The following is a 19379-nucleotide window of genomic DNA, read 5'->3' as shown; positions in this document are numbered from 1 at the left end:
TTTCGAAACTTCAGGGCGTGCACCCAGCGCGGGCGGCAGCACCAGGAAACGGGATACGGGAGCTGCTGCCTTATGTAAGCGGACCGAACGCCGGCAGGGTGACCCCCGAGGGCCGCGGTGCCGGGCGCTGCCCTCAGGCCGGGCCCAGCCGCGCTGAGGGGCCCGGGCCGGCCCCGCCCGCCAACGGCCGCTGCCCGCGCGCGCGCACCACACGTCACGCGCGGCTCCGAGCGGGCGGGGGCGGAGCCGCTCGCCCCGGGGGCGTCACGTGACCGCCGCCCCCCAATCCATCCTCCCCGGCCCGGCGGTCCCGTAGCGGCGCTGGCGGGGGCGCGGGCGAGGCGGACGGAGCTGCCGCGGCATCGGCGGGAGCCGGCGCGGGGCCCGGCGGTGAGTGCGCCTCGGTGGCGGCGGCGGCGCGGGGGAGGGGAGGGGCGGGCCGGCGGCGGGGCAGGCTCGGGAGACGGCCGCGGCTGTCGGTGGAAACATGGTGCCACACGTGAGGCTTATGTAAAGTGAGCGGCGGCCCGCGCGGCCAATGGCAGCGGCGCGCGCCCCGCCCCCGCCCGCGCGTCCCGCTGGCGTCACGCGGCCGCGGCCAATAGGAGCGCGGGCGGGGCGGGCGCGCGGCGGCCGGTCACGTTTCTGCCCGTATGAAGCCCGAGCCGGGACGCGCCGGGCCGGCGGGATGCGCCGCGCGCGGTGAGTGGGGGCCCGCCGGGCGCGCTCCGCGCGGCCTGCAGGGCCCGGGGGACCCGCGGGGAGCGGCGGGAGGGGGCGGCGAGCGGCGGCCGCGGGGGGCACGGGGGCTCTCCCGCCTCCCCCGCCCGCCGGGCCGAGGTTACATAACCCTCGCGCCGGGGCTCTGCCGTGGCCGGGACGATGCGCGCGCGGGTCGCTCCGGTGCCGCGGGGTCCGGCCCGCTGCCGCCCCCGGCCCGCCGGGGAGGGGGCGTGCGGGGCTCCCTCCGAAGGGCGGCTGTGACACGCCCCCCCCCCGCGAAACCGCAGCGAGGGAAGCGGCGGCCGGCTGTGAGTCGCTCCGGGGCGGGGTGCGGGGCTGCGTGCGGCACGGCCCCCGCCCGCCTTGCACGGGAGAGCGCCCGGGAGCGGGGGCACAGACACCCCAGCGGGGCCGGGACGGCGGCTGGGCTCTCCGCGGGACGGCCGCCCGCGGCGGGCAGGGTTGCCGCGGGGGCGGCGCTGTCCCTGGCCCGGAGCGGCGGGGCCGGACCCGGTTCCCCGGCGGGGCTCCGCTCCGCGGGCTGCGGCCACGTCTGTGCGCGGGGATGCGGGGCAGGGAGCGGGGGGACCGGCGGAGAGCACGCGTGTCCCGGGACTGAGCTGGGTGTCCCGGCCGGGCGGGCTGCGCCGCGGCAGGAGCTGCGTGGCAGCGAGGAACAGAACCTCAGCGCCGCTGAGATGTGTGAGCCACAGGTAGAGCAGGCAACAGGTGCTGTCCATTCGTTTTTTGTGTTGCCTGTAGTTGTAAGGACAGTCTGTTCCTTGAGACGGTGTGGCTGTGCTGCTGTGCACATTAGGTGCATAGTATTACATGCATGATTACAAAACGCTTTATGTAAGTACAGTTTCATGCAAATAGGTGAGCAGCATGGTAACAGTCAAGCTGACGCTTCACATTTGACTTTTCGTAATAGGGTAAGCATTTTCATAAAGGGACAGCATTTCTCTGTACCATAGGAACGTAAAAAGGCCTCCAAGGAGGTCTCAGGTACTTCGAAACCACAGTGCTTCCAAGTGTATTACAGTGAAAAAGTAACTTGGCTGAGACAGTGCATTGATTCGGATCAAAGAAACAGATTCATTAAGTATGGAAAAGACCTCTGGGATCCTTAAGTCCAACTGTTTCATCCATATGTCCAATATAAAGCTACCCTCTTGCAGTTTCAAACTACTGCCTTTCATCCTGTCACCACATGCCCTGATAAGAAGTCTTTCTCCATCTTCCTTGTAACCTCACATCTTTATTTTCCAAATGCAAGACTTTGAGATTTATTATCTTGGACATCTGAGATTGAATAACTATCATGAGTAAAGGGAAAGAAGTGGGAATTCTCTAATGATTCTAGTGGTAAGAGTATCTGTCAAGTCAGAAGTAGAGTAAAAACCTGATTAGTATGGTGAGAAAACCTTCCAAGTTGCCAATATTGTTTCAGCCACAGTTTGATTGGTGTTAGGGAGAGTGCCCACATTGTTGCACTGTAATATCAAGTTCCTTCTTGCTTATGCTTGCAAGTGTTTGAGTGCTTTTATGATCTTTCTGTTCTCCCTTTGTCTCTGAAACTTGCATTATTTCTGCAAAGTGAGGAAGTTTCACTGAAGGACTGGACTGTGTCCTTGCCCCATACAAAGCTAGATGTTAGTCTTGTGATGACGACACTGTCCTGAGGTGTGGAGTGCTGATTCTGGACTGTGGAGGTTGCTCACCTCACTGGTAGCACATAGAGGAAAAGAGATGGCCTTTGGCCTGGAGTAGAAGAAAAAAGTGTACCAAAACTTTCAGGCTTTGGACATTTCAAGTGTGTATTTCAAGGCAGAAAGAAGGTATTGCAGTTGGGTGTCATAAATGTCAAACACCGCAGTGAAGGATGATGGTCTGTCTCTTGAAGAAGTGGTTTGGCTTGATGTAGTTCAGAAGGCAAAGGCATGGAAAGCAGGTTTTTGCCTTTTGTGCACTTCTTCAGATTTGACAAGATTTTTTGTTTCATTTGTAATTCAAAGACTGCATGGTTTTACTGGAATTTTTGTTTATTTGTCCATTGGTGGGACTTGTAATAGACTTCCTATATTCGTTTTAGCAAACAAATATCAGTGAAAATCCAAGTAATTTTTATTTTTACAGTTTACTGTTACTCATTTTGGATTTCCACGGAGAGGCATTAAAGAGGTAGCATGTTCTTGGCATAATACCTTCTCTGCTTTTTCGTCCTCTAGTCATGAGATTAAACTATGTAACAACACAGTTTACTTGATAAACTTACTTGAGCATCTCCCTGAACAATATGCTCTTTACAGTAATAAGCTTTTCTAGTAAACTGAGATGTTGATGGAGTTTAGTCTCAAAGTATGAGGACAGAATGAAGTGGGGAAAGTGATTGGCAGTAGAGTTCTGGATGTTTCTTCTACTTCAGAGGTTTATTATAACCAGGAAGTATTTGGCTTAGATACAGACTGATAAACAGTTTTCTTTTTCCTGGGCTCTTGCCACACCCTTATTTCTCTAACATCTTTACAGTATTAGAATATGCTTTACTGCATTAAAAAAAAAAAAAATCTTTTACTGCATTAAAAAAAAACCTAAAAAATCACCCCTCAGAGAATAAGGAAATGAGCAGGTTACCATGGGATGAGGTATATTTGTTGTGGTTTAAAAGCAAGAAGATTACTGGTAGCCAGTAGAACAAGTAAATTATCACTAGTCTAGATCAACTGTAGTGTTTTCCATAGGGTTGCTATGGTTGGCCTATGTTAAAAGGAACGTCATGTTCTTAGCAAGGCCTTGTGTAATAGCTGGCATGAGTGTCCTGTAGACACTGTATTATACTCATAACATTACCACATCATAATTACCAGATAATCAGGTGTTTCTGAAAAGGAATTTTTGTCTCCAGTTTTGATTGCATGGCCTAGAATTCCTCTATAAGGATGGTGGATTATTGGGATATTAAACTGGATTGTCTTACTGCATTCCACATTCAGTTATACCCCTGTAGTGCAAGTTTTAAACTGCTTAAGTATTCATTATGTTAACTTAGCTTGTCAAGCACTGAACAGCAAAGGAGTCAATTAATACCCGTATTATTCTTTGTGATATTGTTGTATTACTCTAAAGGGCTTTTACTTGTTCTTTTGGTTATGGATGAAGTTGGATGCAGAAAGTGCTGGTATTGAAAGTAATGCTGCTGCTATTTTGTGTCCTGTGTAAAAGGGGTCTGTCTGCTTTCCTGCTTGAACTGGTGCCTTAAACCCTGCTGTGGTGTCAGACTGAAATATTGTTGGTTGTTGGTGGCTAGCAAAGAAGGCTTTTTTTAAGTAGAACTGACTTTTTAAAAGTAGAACCAATGCTACATTGCCTTTGCTTGCAGAGTTCTGCCTTCTGACACTTGGAGCTTTGTTTGTGAGGGGATGAGGGTGTTTCTTCTTAGACTTCTTTCTATGAAGTATGTTTAAAGGACACGGGAAAAGAGAAGGTAGCAGTCAAAACCACAGTTCAGAGCGTGATAGTTTTGCTATCTCTTGCTGGGATTTCGTGTGGTCATAGGCTGCTTTTGTGAACTAGTGCAGCGGAGAAGACCAGAATGAGAAGGGTGGGATGATGCGAGTGTCTGTAGCGAGTGGAGATCTCTGTGAGCCCGTTCTGCGGTGCTGCGGGAGCCACAGCCCTGTGTAGTAGGCGGGCAGCGAGCACATGGGCCCCGCATGCCCGGCTGTCCGTGCCGGGCTCGGCTGCTCTGCTGAGCGGCTCAGCGCATCCCCGGCACGCTGCTGCAGCCTGCTCGTGCTCTGCCTGGGCCTCTGCTGTGCAGAGCCTCTGCTGTGCAGAGCCTCTGCTGTGCTCTCTCTGGGCCTCTGCTGTGCAGAGCCTCTGCTGTGCTCTCTCTGGGCCTCTGCTGTGCAGAGCCTCTGCTGTGCATTTCTGGGGCTGCCCCCCCGGGTCTTTGTCTGAGCGGCTGCACCGGGCTTGCACCAGTTCGGAATCCTCTGTCTTGGTTCTGTCCCTGGTGAGGAGTTCCCAGGGGCAGCAGTGATTCACTGAGTTTGGTGTGAGCTGCCCAGGCAGTGGTTCTGAAGCGCACGTTTCTCCTGCTTATCCACGTATGAAAGGGAGGTTAGGCGAATTTGTGTGTATGAAAGCTTTTGTGAAGTCAAAAATTTTTTGTACAGATGTTCACAGCTGCTGGTGATCTGATGCTGAAGTAGGGTCTAGTAGTCCTGGAAGACCCTTATGAGTTCTCTGGTGTTTTTTGGTAGTCCAGTTTAGGCAGCTTTGCTTGTAGAACACAATCAGAAGTGACATTAAATTTACCTTCCTCAACATATATAAACATGGAATATGGTTTTCATTTTTCCTTAATTTTCTCCCAATAGGGAGGAAAATTTTACTGAGGATGCTGAAGGGGTAGTGAGTCAACATGCTGTTTACATGAATGGACTGAAATACACAGAAAGCATTTCTTGGGGCAGGAGGATGAGGAGATTCTACAGATGGTGTGAGCAGGCTGCAAAAGTTCAGTACAAGCAGTACCAGTGTTGATCCTGACAGGATTTGGTGCTGGGAAAGAAACTTCATCTGTATGCCAAAATGTCTGGGAAAGACTTTAGTTTTGCTTCCACCTGTTTTTGAGCATACCATGGTAATTCTTAACACTTGATTTTCCTTATAGGTAGAATAGAGATGGGCAGAGATTTCCTTGTATAGATGGTTTTTTTTTTAAGGTAGAACTGACTTTTAAAAAGTAGAACCAAAGCTACATAGCCTTTCTAACATACTGTCCTGAAACAGAGGCAATTCACTGTTAAATAACACCTGCAATTTATTGTAATTGAAGCTTAGGGAGACAAGATGAAGTGGTGAGGATGCCTAGTACTTGTCTTTTTTCTTCCTATCCTCCTTATTCCTTGCAGCTTTTGTATCTTAGTACAGTTTTTGTGCTTGACCTTATTACATGTACTTTTATGTTTCTGCTTAGTTTCTTTAATTGTACAAAGATCTTCAGTGTATAAAAGCACTTACTTGATTTCAGTTACATCTCTGCCATGGTTCTCCTGTGACTTGAGCTCTTATTTCAGTACTAATACATCCAACTGCTAGGACAGGTACATGGTGTTTGTTAGGTTGCTGCACTTTTTGGAGTGGATTATTGATGCGATGGGGACAAGAATTTATTTGGCACAGCATCTTCCAGAAGGGGACTTTGATTCTGGCTGAAATTTTGAACAGGCTGTGAACCACAGCAGTGTCTGAAGAGCAGCATAAACCTGGAACTACAGTAAATGTGGTGAAAGTGTCCTTTTTCTTAAAGGAGTAGTAGATATGCTACTGCTTAATGGGGATGCCAACAAATACTAAAGGTGATGTATGGTATTGAGATACTTTTAAATCTCGTTTCACCTATAATAAAGGTGAAATATATGGCTGCATGGGGGAAAATCGTATTTTTTTTCTCTTTTCTGTGAAAACACTTGGTAACCTCAAATGTATAATTTTTTCTTATTTTTTTCAAAAGGAGCAAGAGTTGACATGCAAATTTGGAGCTCTGATTATTGATGTCGTGCTTAATTGTAGCTCCAGTTCCACTTGGAAGACAATGGCATTTTCTGGTTACAAAGAAAATAAGGTGTTTTTTAAAATTCACACTGCATACAAATAATGTTGCATACCTTTAAGAAGGCACCTTTTGTTAAGACTGGAAGCTGGAAAAAAGGATGTCTAGAAACCAGCATGGGGCATGTGAAGGAGATGGTGTTTAGTGTCTTTAGAAGATGTCTCAGCCCATGCTGCCTTTTTTCTTTCTTTTTTTGTTTTTATAGCAAATACCCAACATGTTGGCAATTAAACTTGGCTCTGGGCCAAGTCGCTTATTCAAGGTGAAAGAACAAATTTGAGAGACGGTTTCTATTTGTTCTCAGGGATGATCAGTTGAAATTCACTATGGAGTCTTGGGCACAGGTTTAACAGCACAAGGAATATCTGCCTGAAAGGGTAAAATGAGCTTTATTTCTGCTCTGGCAGAAATGAGAATTTGAGGTGGTTTCTTACATTTATAAAGGGAGCAGACTTTAGTGGGTAGTTATTCTGGGCATTGCTCAAGGAATCAGTTTAGAAGTTAGATTATAATAATAAATAGTTTTATCAGTAAAATTTGGTTGTATTTCCTCTCATCTTGTATTTGTAGTCTTTATAATTGTTCTTCACATGTGGAAGACATATCTTGCATGGCTTGACTTCTATTGCATTATGAAATGGATTTGATTTATCCTTTATGATAAATTTTTACCTTGCTTACAAAACCTGATATTTTTTCTTTTTTTTAAAATAGGAATATATTGATGACACTTTGAGATTTGGAAAGACCATGATTAGTACATTCATTGAGGTGAGTGTTTTATGCTGTACCCATAAAAGTGATTTGTGATATCAGTTGTTTCGTAATGACTCTGAACTTGGGGAGGTGGGAGGTGCCTCTGTGATTTTGTTATTGCTCTTTTGTGTACTTCCTTTGAAATGTAGTGTCAGAATGCCAAAAATGGGGATCTTCAGGGCTTTACATTTCCAAAGACCTGTTGCACAAATCATGAAGTACATGGAAATGCTGTGGCTTCTCCAAATCTTTATGAAACTAGAATTTAGTGTAGTGCCAGCATCAAGTGCTGCATCTGCAGTGTTTGCTGTGTAGGTGTTTATTGATAGCTTCCATTTTTTGGATTGCTCTTGCAGGTGGTAAGGAACTTTGAATTATGAGGAAACTTTTGGGGTCCAGAAAACCAAGTACCTACTGTTACTTAGATAATCAGGATGATAGCTCAGGAAGAAAATGGAAAATATTATGCTCCTAAACTTAAATTTAACAAAAGCAAATTATAGCTTCCAACAGTATCTTTGGTCAGTCGTGCTCTGCTTTAAAAATAAAGTTGATTATTGTTATTGGAGGAAAAAAGGAAACATAATTAAAGGAGTATGGTGGAGGAATGTAATCTGTGATGTGAAGAAAATTTATAATGTGCTTTCATTAAATGTGACCTGATGATGCCACAGTACTGGCCTTAGACAGGAAAGACAGCTGATCTGGATAGTACTGTAATATTGCAATACAGATGGAATTGTAACTGAGCTTTTGAGAATTAACACTACAATGTCTGTTTAGTCTAAATGATTGAGAGAAAACCCCAAACAATCCTGTTTTTCTATGGCTGGAAAATGTGATCTGAATAGGTTCTAACAGCTGACTCTTTTCAATGCTGCAGGTGTGACTTCAGTTCTCTGCAGAAAGTGAACCTGGTTCAGCTTGGTTTGCCTCCCATATCACAGGTGTGTTCCTACAGCAGGGTTTTCACTGCTTTATAGTATTTGAAGTCTTCTGTGCTTAGAATAGAGATATGTCAGTATGGAAGGAAATGAGGAAATGTCCCAAGTTCTGTGTTCTTTGGGAACTGAACAAATTAAGACTTCCTTCTGTGGAAAACACTTTAGTGGAGATGCCATCTGTAGATGAACTCTTGTAGTGTTTTGGGACTTTGGGCATACTCAATCTCCTGTACATTTCCTCTGAAAAATAATAGAAAACAGGTAAAATTGGCTGCCTCTAATTCTGTTCAGATTGTTTAAATATAAGTCATTCAAACCAGGCATTTTGTTTCAGATAAAAATCCTATTGGTGTAGATTTGTCTACCTTTCCATTAAACTGTAGAAAGGCTTATGAAGATTTTTAGTCGTTTACAAGGACTATTCTCTCTTAATGTTTTAATGTCTTCTTAAATGTGTTAAAGACATGAAACCAATATGATGCACAATTAAAATGGTACATCTGCCACTGTGAGTATATATTCAAACTTAGACTTTTGAAAACCTTTTTAACTTTTTTTAATTGAAATTTTACAGGGAGTTAAGTTAGTGTAAAGGAATTACAAGAGCTGTCTTTAAACAAAGATTTAACTAGTGCTGAAAGACATTCCAGAAATGACCAGAAATAACATTTCCAATGTTCAGGCTAAAAACTGTGAAATCTGCAAGTAGTCCTGGCTACAGCAATTTCTAATGCTTATTGTGGCCAGAGATAAAGGCTGTAATTTAAATCCTGTATTATCAGTTTATGATAAAAAAAGGAGCAAAACATTTAAAGAACCAGTGCATGCGATTTATATCATGAGTATTTTAGAACTTGTACTTGCTTCATGATTTCACGCAGGACGGAATGTTGTGAATAAATTCTTCCTTTAGTCTGGCCAACACAAGTGTACTTTCAACAGTTGGTAGGCGTGCAGCATGTTAAATTAAGGCATGTTAGCATGGGCTGTCTTCCAGAGTGGTTAGCCTGGGATTTGATCCCTGTTCCAAACATTTCTTCTGCGTGTTCAGATGAAGCACTTAGAATGATGTAATTGTCTGCCACACAAATGTTAGTCTTCTGAACTTCTGATTTTTATTGTACCATTTATTTGTGCCACATGGCAGAGGCATGCACCAACAGACTTAGTTTTCTACATTTCCTAGAAAAACTTTCAGTTATTTTGTTTTTCATCAAAATTCACAGCATCTCTCTTGAGAAACTTTTTTTAGGAAGAATAATAATATTAACAGGCTTTGTTAGTACAGACTTCTGACCATAAAGAAACACTTTTTTACTGTGAGAGGGAGTGAGCACTGGAACAGATTGCCCAGAGAGCCTATGGATTATCCATTTTTGGAGATAGCCAAAAGTCATCTCTTGGTGGTTCTGAGCAGCCTGCTCCTAGGTGACTCTGCCTGAACATGGAGTTGGACAAGGTACCTCCAGAAGGCTCTTTTGATCTCAGTCATTATGTGAACTGAAATTTTATAACTGCCTGGTAAAATCTTTAATGCTCTTACCAATCCCACTGTGACAGAGAGCCATAAAATTATATTGCAACCAAAACTTGATGAGCACTTGGAGCTCCTGCTGACCACATCAGGCATTTGGCTCTGTGCCCTGCTGGGGAGGCCAGCCCTGTGTTCCCAGTGGCTGTGTCAGCCCATGCTGATTGTACACAGTGTGATACCACTCTGATTGTGAATCCTAAGGGTTATTTTGTCTAGTGCAGAACATGTTATTACATTAAAACTCTTTAAGACCTTATTTCAGAGCAAAAGTGTTTAAAATGTAAACTTATGTCTTCTTCCTCTGCTGTATGACAGTTTCATGTTTAACCACCATTTATCTGCATAGGAGTGACATAGCTGTGAGCATCTCTCTGGTATCTGTTTGAAGAGGACACTGTTGGGGGGCCCAGGTATTTCTTTTATATTTTATAGTTATAGAGGTGTCCGGACTCTGTAATGGTCAAAGATTTCCAGTAGAAGAGGATGAGACAAGAATTAAATGCATGTGGGAGACTCTGGACCTAGGCACTTCATGCTTTTGATGCTAGCTGGGAGGGAGCTTGATAAACACTTTTGCCACCTTTTCGTAGAAAAACCAGGTAAGAAACACACATAATTATTATGGTTCATGCTAGTAGAGAGATGCTTCCCCTCCTACTCCTCTAGAGCTTATGCAGAAAATATATTGTTCTATGTTGTTATCTTTAAACTGGGGTTTCAGTTATATATATGTACTCATTCAGAATAATATTTTGGATATAAATGGGGAGTTACCTTATTTGAATCTAAAACATTTTTTAGCCTTAAATCGTACTTACTCCTAAATTCAGGTGTGAGTTTTTTTTCAGTGAGGCAACAGTCTGGTTGGAAGCATCTTCACTGTGAATGCCAGGGCCCTGATCTAATGCTGACTTCTTCCTGTGTAGGTGCTGCTGTAAATTCAGGGTGGCACTCAGATGGTTCAGGAACAAGGCTGTGTCTTGATCAGTTCCCTTTGTAAAGTGGCATCTGAAAACAGTGGTTAATGAAGATGACCCTTATAATGAAAATAAGAGTCTTGTGTTCAAGATTTTCTTGAGCTGAAAAGCGAATCCTGATCAAAAAGTTGCGAAATGAATATTGTGAAATTAAAATTTTATGGGAGCCTTTGTGGTATACTAGATGTTGGTAATTTTATTGACACTGACATCTCATTGGTTTTTTAGAAAAAGAACAAAACTTGTTCATGATTACTTGGAGTGAGTTAAGTAATCTAGTAAAAAAGTTCCCTTTCTTTTTTTTACTAAAAAGCTCTTTCAAGAAATTATTTATCATCTTTGTTACTGTTTCCTATAATCTCAGAATATTGACATGTTTTCTTCTTTCCCCCCCTTCCTAGAAAAGTCCTAGTGAAGGTATTCTGTTAATTGTTCTTGCCAGGAAAACACAAAGCTCTCAGTGTTCAAGTTGCATAGTTGAACAAGTCACTTCTTGGATTATTGCTTGTTTTCCAACATTTTCTCTTAACGTTTTTCGACTACCAAGCATTTAATTATTGTCTAATTGCACAGAGGGAATGCATTCATTGTAGATGTTAATTTTCAAGTTGCATGATCTGACTAAACCCTTGCTAGTTATTTGTCATCTAAATAAAAAAACTTTTATAATTTTGCAAAGCAAAAATCTAGAAGACATTTGGAAGTCCTTCTTGTTGACAAGATCTTCAGTAAAATTTAATCCTGACCGTTAGGAATTCTTGTACAGGTTCTAGTACAGTTAAGAGTACCTAAATATTTACATGTCTATAGGCATAAAACATAGTGTGGCTCTTGCTTTTTTGGAAATATTGGGAACATTGGTAAGTTGCTAGTAGTTGTGAATTTAGACTCAAATTTGCCTCTTACTCAGTTCTTGAATTGGATAATTTCGTCTCTGGATTGTTCGTTTCTCATCCTTTATATGCCAGTAGTCAATGTGATAGTTTTTGTGTGAAAAGAAACCTGGAAAAATCTGTTCTCTGAGCATAACCAGATCTCTGCTGAAACAAGATTTTTGGGTTTAAAGTTACTGTTTCAGAAGAAATCTGCCTCCTTGGTGTTCTACAACCCTTCTTAAGGGTGTTTTTCAAAAACAAGCTCTACTACTTCTTTCAGCATTTGTCCATACATATTTTGGTGTGGTTTTTTGGTGGTGTTCAAGTTCAGGTTGTTTCCTTTGTCTTACTGCTGAATAAAGGAGCAACTGTAGGTAATGAATAACCAGAAGACCTTTGCTGCGTATCTAACCTGGCAAATCAATGCCTGCGTTTGTCCTTAGTGCTCAGTGGAATTACAGTGCCTTTCACACACTGCATCAGGGTGTGATGAGAGCTCTAGTCTTTGCCAGAGGCAGTAGAATGGGTTTTTGTGAGCCAGTTGCTGTAAAATCAAGCTTAGCTGGTGCCAGTTAAATTTTTTTAAAGTTTTTATTTATAGAGTCAAAATATACATCCCTTAAAAGTTTAGAAGATAGAGCAAAAAATAAAGAAAAACCTGGCTTCTTTCAATGTCAAACCTAAAAGAGCTCTTTGTGTTTCCATGTTGAGATGCTTGCTGAACTTGGTATAGGATGTAATTACCTTCCTCAAACTGGTAACAAGAGAGAACCTCAGACTGGGAAAACATGCAAGCTTTTGCCTTCCAGTGTTGTTGGGTTAGTGATTGGGCATTTATTCAAGCATATGAGTGGGATGAATATGTGCAATTTATTATGTCATTTTCCCTGAGATTAGTTTCAAAGATAATGAATCTCTTTGTGCTGTCTGGCCGTCTGTGCTCCTGAAGTGTTCACACAGTGCTGGTGTCTGCATGCAGATGTTCCACTTAGAGCTCTTTCTCTGCTCACAGTGAAGGCTGGCCAGCTGCATCACTTCTTATCTAAATTGCAGAGCATGGTGGAGGGTTACTGCCAGCCTGAGCTTTTTTCACAGTTACTCCTATCTCTTCTAAGAAAATGTCTCCAGAGTTAGGGCAGATATTAATATCACATTATAAATTAAAAAAGCACTAAGATTCCCCCAAAGAGGTAAAGTCTTGTTTTAGAAAGGCTTCCCTTTCTTCAGAAGCTCTTGCAAGTTTATCATAATATTTTTCTTCTTCCTTCCTCTTTACTCTTCCTGTATTCCTTACTCTGGTATGTGCCTCTGGCATTGAGGCCTTTGAGATTTTGAAACTGAAGAAATTTTGTGCAAGACTGACTTTCAGTGACATTGATCTTCCAGCCTTGCCTAAGAAAACCATTCCAGCTCAAGCTGAGCCAGTTCTTTTTGAAACATACCTTTAAAGATAACAACCTTGTGTTTTCTCCATTACTCAAATACTCTTTCTGTTTTGTTTTGTTTGTTTGTTTGTTTCTGGTTTGATTGTCTTTGGTGACTACAATTTGGATCACATAATGTAGTTATTAGGTGTGGACAAAGCTGTAGAAGTTGTGGCATGTTGTTAGTTAGAACCAGAAGTAACTCAACTGAATTGCTTCTTGACACACGTTTCTGCCAGGTATCAAGAGGAAAAAGACTCACCTAGTGTCTCCTAAGGGTTGGTATCCATTTCTTCTCTGTTGGTGACTCTCTTAATTTGTACTCATTGCTTATAATAAAAATGTTTTTTAAACCCTAAAAGCTTGACTGTCATTGAATCAATCAACTCTTGTTTCTGGAGTTACAGGAAAGTCCTCAGAAGTTATTGGATAGCATACAGATGTATTTATTTATTTATTTTGGGAACAGTTCCCTCCCACCTAAGGAAACACTGCTGAAGTTTCCTACAGATACCTGGCAGAAGCTAGCTTGGATGTCATGGAAAGAAGGGAGGAGATGAGACAATAGATGATATTTGGAGTTGGAAAAATTACTCACCAGTAGTTTAACAACTCAGCCATTCAAACTGTAAGACTCTACATGCTAGCTATGGCACATTTTCATTGCCTCTTAGACTTCCAAAGATTACAGAAAATACTTTGGGAAAATAATTTTCCTAGGAGAGGTTGTGTCAAAAAAGTATTTGTGAACAATTCTCATGGCTGGAAATATTACAGCACATGTAATCCTCTCTGGCATCAGAATTCAGGAGGTTTCTTGTGCCTAAAAACTCAAACACAAAATATATACATCAGAGTAGGAAAGCTGTGGCACAATCATTGCTCTTACTATAAATAGCACAATTTTACTAATACTGCATTACTGCTATATTGGGCTAATTGCCTTCAGAGAATTTAGGGCTATTCTGAGAGTCTGTCTTTGGTAGTTCATGCTTATAAACCTATCAGTAGTGATTTATATAGTTTTCTTTAAAGGAGTAAATATAGCGGGCCAAATTTGGATTTTTTTTTAGTTTTATATTTTGTGAGAGGTCTTTTCTCCTCTTATCCTTTAATATGATTTCCTAACAGATAGTGGTGTTTTGATTGTGGCAATATTTTTTCTTATGTATCTAAAGCTCTTTCTAAGTAGCATTTTGTCAGGAAAACAGGAAGTAACTCCAAAGTTGGGTACAGAATATAGGATGAGAAATTGTAGATCTTGCCTTGCATTTGTACACCTCAGGCCTCCTTTAAGGTGATGCTATGAATGCCTTTTTTTTTAAAGCTTCATTTGAATGAATCATGATGGGGTTAATTACCTTAACTCATGGAACTCTCCATAGAGCTTTACAACCTCGGTGTCCTCCGAGAAATAAAAGGATAAATGACATGTGGGAAATGGTTTTTGAGAGTGGCTGCAGTTACTTAAGCAGACGTGCTCTGATTTACACAGCAGTGGGAAGAGCATCCCCTGGGTGCAAATGGATCAACACATTTATGTGGGAAATGAATTTGTAGAGAATTCTGCAAGGTGGCCTTACAAATAAGACTAAATACTTTAGAGAAATAGAACTATGAATGATGCATTGTAGTAGGACTCACGAGAAGTGGTTTTAGAGGATTGGCTTTAAGGCATCTACAGCATGGTGTGACTGAAGTTGATAGGCCAAGAAACACTTACAGTATATTGTAATTGGGAAATAGTTGGCTTCTGATTGTGATGGTATGAATGATAACACCTGTATTGTTTCACCCTTCACATGAGACTGAAGATGGAATAAAAGTGTTTAAAGCCCCTCTCAGTTGTCCCATCTCTGGGTCAGAAAAGGCTTAGTCTGACACATTTATAGAGCACTCCTCCCCTGTGCAGTACCAGGAGTTCCTGTGCCATGTTCCATGCTGGCTCTGGGGTGCTTTTGGTCCCTGTCACAGCCAGGCAGGCTGGCTGAGCTCAGCCTGTCCCTGCAGCCCTGGCTCACACAGTGCCAGGGCCACAGAGCTTCCCTCAGTGTCCCCAGGAGGGCAAGGGAAGTGGCAGCTCCTTGTGGCACAGAGGTGAAATCAGAGGTGAGCTGTCTGACCCGGTTAATCATTGGCCACCAGAGAATGTGCTATTGTGACATAACCCTACAGGTCCATCTCACAGTAAATACTCTTTTATCCCATGCTCTGGTTATGTAATTTTCAAGACAGAGGTGATTAACCTTAGTCCAGGAAAAAACTGTCAGAGCTCCTGAGGGGTAATTCAGTGCCTGGGTATAGTGTTCAGTACAGCAGCATCACAGGAGGTCTGTTTCATCTGCATTAAAATACCTGAAGGGAATACCTGCAGAAGGAAAAAGTATATTTTACTCTACTGTGAAAGGCATTTTTCTGTTCTCACCCATAATAATATCCTTCACTGGTGAATTATATACACCTGTAATTATTCACCTATAATTCACTTGTGAATAAACTTGTAAGAAAAGAAAATTATTTATATCTTTATACCATTACTGATGCTGTAAGTGTCCTTAAACTGTACTTTTAAATGAAAGAAGATATCTTGCATATTATTTTGACCAAATGAGAAGCCAAGTAGTGTTTTCTGGAAAATGCAAAATAAATGTAAAATGCCTGGAAAAACATCAATTAGGAGGGTAAGAAAATAGCTTCCATGTGGTGTTGCTTTGAGGGGAGTTGAATCATGGTGTGTTTTAAATTACTATTGTGAATGTTTTCCATTACAGTCTTTTCTTAAATACCTAAATATTTATTTATTTGTATTTAAGACAAAACTGCTGTAGTTAATATTAAAAAAACTTGGTTGTTAATTTTTTTTATTCACTGTTATTCCAGTCAGAGGTTTATTAGTTAATAATTGTAATCTTGAATATTTTAAAGGAACAAAGAGGAAGGAATACACATGGTTCTATTGTCTTGAAAATAACAGAGATTCTCAACAAAGAATGTTAGTTCATGGTTCTACACTGTTGCTGTCTCTGAGTTGCTGAAATGGATGAGGATGTGAGTCAGATTAAATACGATCTTTTTAAAAAATAAATAAAGTTGAACTGCTCTCCAGTACTTCTGTTTTGATGGTAGTTCAATATTGGTTTGCCCTTGATTCACCTTTGTATAAACTCTGATTTTTGAGCCTGGTGAATCAGAATTTGTTTTAAAAGCAGGGATATGGGGTTTTTTTTTGTTTGTTTTAACTTTACTTTTCCAAGCAATTTTTATCATATCCCCCAAATTAGTGGTAATCAGTAGATGAAATTATTCTCAGGGTCATTAGTGCCTCAGAATTTTTGGTGGGAGTGATTAGGTGTGTTTGTGTGTTTGTTCCTGCTGCATGTTCTGTCTGCTTACCTACATGGCTTCTGTATAAAGAAAGAAATGAAGAGTACAGTAGTGTTCCTTCCCAACTGATGTTCAAAAAAACAAACCCCAGTATAAAACAGAGGACCAACCCAAATTATCTCCAAACCAAATAAGAAATGCTCTTATGTCTGCATAGTTTTTTCCTTTATCAAGGTAAACTGAATGGCAGTGGAATGGTTTCACTGAAAATCATAATAGCTGTTATCCAAATCTAGGCAGCAATACTGACAAGTATTAAGCAAGAAAATAGAAAACAAGGGAATATGTGAACTTTTTAGGAATTTTTCCATGTTTATTCAACTTTCTTATGTGTGGGTTTTTACTAAAAAAATAAATACTTTTTTCATGATCAAACATTGTGAGATTTTCAATTTAACTGAAACATTTTCACCATTCAAATGCTGAATGTATTAACCATGCATGTCATTTTTTGCTTTCTTCATTCAGTGCAAATTCCAGTTTGCCAGTAAGGCAAACAAGAAAATAATTTTTTTTCTTCCTTCCCTTCCTCCTCAGATTTGTGCATCTGTACTTCCAAACAGAGTTTACACAGAGGGAAAATTCTGAATATGGCTTGATTTGCTCTTGGTCTTGGCAGTGTTTCTGATGAGTGTCCCACGGACTCTGTCAAGTTCTGGGGGCTCTCCTCTAGCACTGAGGAGCAGAACCCTGAGCAGCAGCCTGGCATCAGTGGAAACCTTTCTCTGTCCTTCTCCTTAAAAGAGCAGCTCAAGATGAGTGACTATTCTGGACTTCCAAGTGACCACAGCCAGATGATTGCTGAAGACTCAGAAATTCAAGCAAAGCCTGAACACTCTCATGAAGTTCTTCAGGAAGATATTGAAATGAGCAGTGGCTCCAGTGGAAATGATTCCAGTGGAAATGACTCCAGTGGGAATGACACAAATGAAAACTATTCAAGTGGGCATGATTCTCATGGTCATGAATCTGATGAAAATGGGAAGGATTCAGCAATGCTCATGGAATCTTCAGATTGTCATAAAAGGTAGTAGCTATTATTAAATACATTTCACTTTTATTTTTGCCCCTAAAGACTTTTTACATTTGAATCGATATTCCTGAATAATAACTAAGGTATAAAGCATCTTCAGCAGGGAGCTGAGTGTGCTACTTAAGTTGTACTCTCATGTGGTGTAAATTATGTAGTATAATTCTTAAAGTAAAGGTCTCTGGTGTTGGTGTTTGCATTGCCAGCATAATTTGCATCTTTCTTCTCATCATTGAGTGTTTAACTTGCCTTATGTATTTATTTTCTTGTAAACCAACTTCTTGTAACCAACTTCTTTTTCTCTTTTCCTTATTCTAGTTCAAGCTCAAATGCGTTTAGTCTGATGATTGCAAACTCTGAACACAATCAGTCCAGCAGTGGATGCAGGTAAATTAATGGACATATATTTTTCAGTAATATCCTAAATGCTGAAAACTAAATAATGTTGTATTTTGTTTTGTTTTGTTTTGCATCAGCCTGGATGACTACACAAGAAATCCTCTCTTTGATTTCTTCCTATCTATAATCAGTAGCATCTCGTATTAACCACTTGATTAAATTAGAGCTTTTTGTTGCTGTTCCATGCAAGTTGTGTGGTAACCTTTGAAGTCATGTTACTTTGTTTTGATTCGGTAGCTTAACTTAATTTTGGTTTTTTGTGGGTCCCTTTGAATATTGCTTTAGTTAGGGTGGGGTTTTGTAGCTTTGAAATTTTTTTGCTCTTCAGAATTTAGTTGGAACCTGGTGGTGTGTCAGCATCAGAATTCATCATTGAGCTGGGTTATTGTCCAGCAGCTGTATCACCTGCCTCTCCTGTGTTCCATTTGCTGGGATTCAAGGCCCCAGAGTGTAAGGTTAAATGATACACAAACCCCAGCTGCAGGAATGAATCCCTCTGTATGAACTCTGCTTTTGTCCCTGATAGCCTTGAAGAGCCTGGTGGCTTGAAGGCTCACATTTAGACACTTCAGAGTACCCTGCTGCATTTGGTTTTTTAAGTCAACTTTTAAGTCAGATCAGGAGATCAAAGCCTGGTCCTGAGCAGATCAAAGATACCTAGCTAGAGCATGTTGAAGTTAAAGACCCATATCTAAGACCTGCCTACCTGAACGTGTTTCTGCCTGATACAGTTCCTAGAAAAGTGGCAAATTCAAATTACGCCTATGCACCATTTGGTGTCTGTTCACCATATTTTCTGTGTCTGCCTTGCATGCACCTGAGGATTTTGTTCCATGCTTTGTTTTCTACTGGAAATTGTGATGCAGACTTTATGTTGCTTAGTGTGAAAGAGCAAAACAGTGGCATTTCTTAATCTTTGTTTTCCATTGGTTTCGTTTTCTTCTTGAGATTTTTGGAGAGGTTTAGTTACTGCAGTTTTTTTGGTGTTTCAGTTTTAAATTTTATGAATAGCTCTCTGCTCAGACATAATTAAGAATCCAGATGGTAGTGTGTTCTCACCAGCCATCAGGCACTGTGCTAGAGGGTTACAGAGCAGAATGATCATCTGGGAATGGGAAACTGAAGACATCTAGAGAATGATCTTCAAAGAGAAGACTAAAGTAGTCTGATAAACTACTTACCTTGGTACACTTAATCTTTGATTCAGAATACTGGGGTTTGCATTCACTATCAGTGCCAACCAGCAGCTCTAGTTTAATATCTGTAGGTACCTTTCCAGTTTGCTGTCCACAAAAAGCAAAATGAAAAGCTCCTAACTTTATCAACTTGCTTATTCTGTCCTCTGCAAGTCACACCTTCCCTGTGGCTGCCTGCTGTGCCTGATGCTACTGCTCTCTAGAAAAACATTGTGGAGTTGTGTAACTTACTTTCCAAGAATGTCCATCTTCTGTATTTGCTGCTGTTGTTGGCTAATTTGGAAAGGTTTTTTTTTTTGTTGCAGAAGAATCTGACCACTCTCACAAAGCAGTCTGTACTCTGACAGTATAAACCAGCAGTATGCTCAGTTATTTCATAATCTTTCCTCTCTCTTTTTCCCTACTGCCAACATGAAGGGTTCTTCTATGAAACTCGGTTAACAAAGCCCTGTTTGATTGCAGCAGTCCAAGCTGTCAAGCCATGTTGTACACGTGATTTTAATACACAGCATGA

General features: G+C 41.6%; 1 protein-coding gene across 17 annotated transcripts in view; it reads left to right on the top strand.

The window, feature by feature from the left end:
* Positions 1 to 293: 293 nt before the first annotated feature.
* Positions 294 to 19379, top strand: part of PER2 (period circadian regulator 2) — a 45977-nt gene continuing 26891 nt past the window's right edge. For 3 of the 17 annotated variants that reach the window (XM_064435889.1, XM_064435890.1, XM_064435883.1), the window contains exons 1-6: positions 606 to 702; positions 7061 to 7117; positions 7986 to 8049; positions 10019 to 10179; positions 16985 to 17267; positions 17589 to 17657. In XM_064435889.1, the coding sequence (XP_064291959.1) occupies positions 10080 to 10179; positions 16985 to 17267; positions 17589 to 17657 (452 nt within the window). In that variant the 5' untranslated portion in view covers positions 606 to 702; positions 7061 to 7117; positions 7986 to 8049; positions 10019 to 10079. Of the gene's footprint in view, positions 391 to 605; positions 703 to 950; positions 1032 to 7060; positions 7118 to 7985; positions 8050 to 9926; positions 9991 to 10012; positions 10180 to 15781; positions 15905 to 16777; positions 17268 to 17588; positions 17658 to 19379 lie in introns of those variants that run through there. The other 14 variants (XM_064435895.1, XM_064435891.1, XM_064435893.1 and 11 more) reach the window with 14 other exon arrangements.

This window comes from Passer domesticus, chromosome 11 (genome assembly GCF_036417665.1).
Source record: "Passer domesticus isolate bPasDom1 chromosome 11, bPasDom1.hap1, whole genome shotgun sequence".
Classification (NCBI taxonomy): domain Eukaryota; kingdom Metazoa; phylum Chordata; class Aves; order Passeriformes; family Passeridae; genus Passer; species Passer domesticus.
The sequence above is the reverse complement of the archived record's forward strand: the minus strand, read 5'-3'. Positions and strand labels throughout refer to the sequence as shown.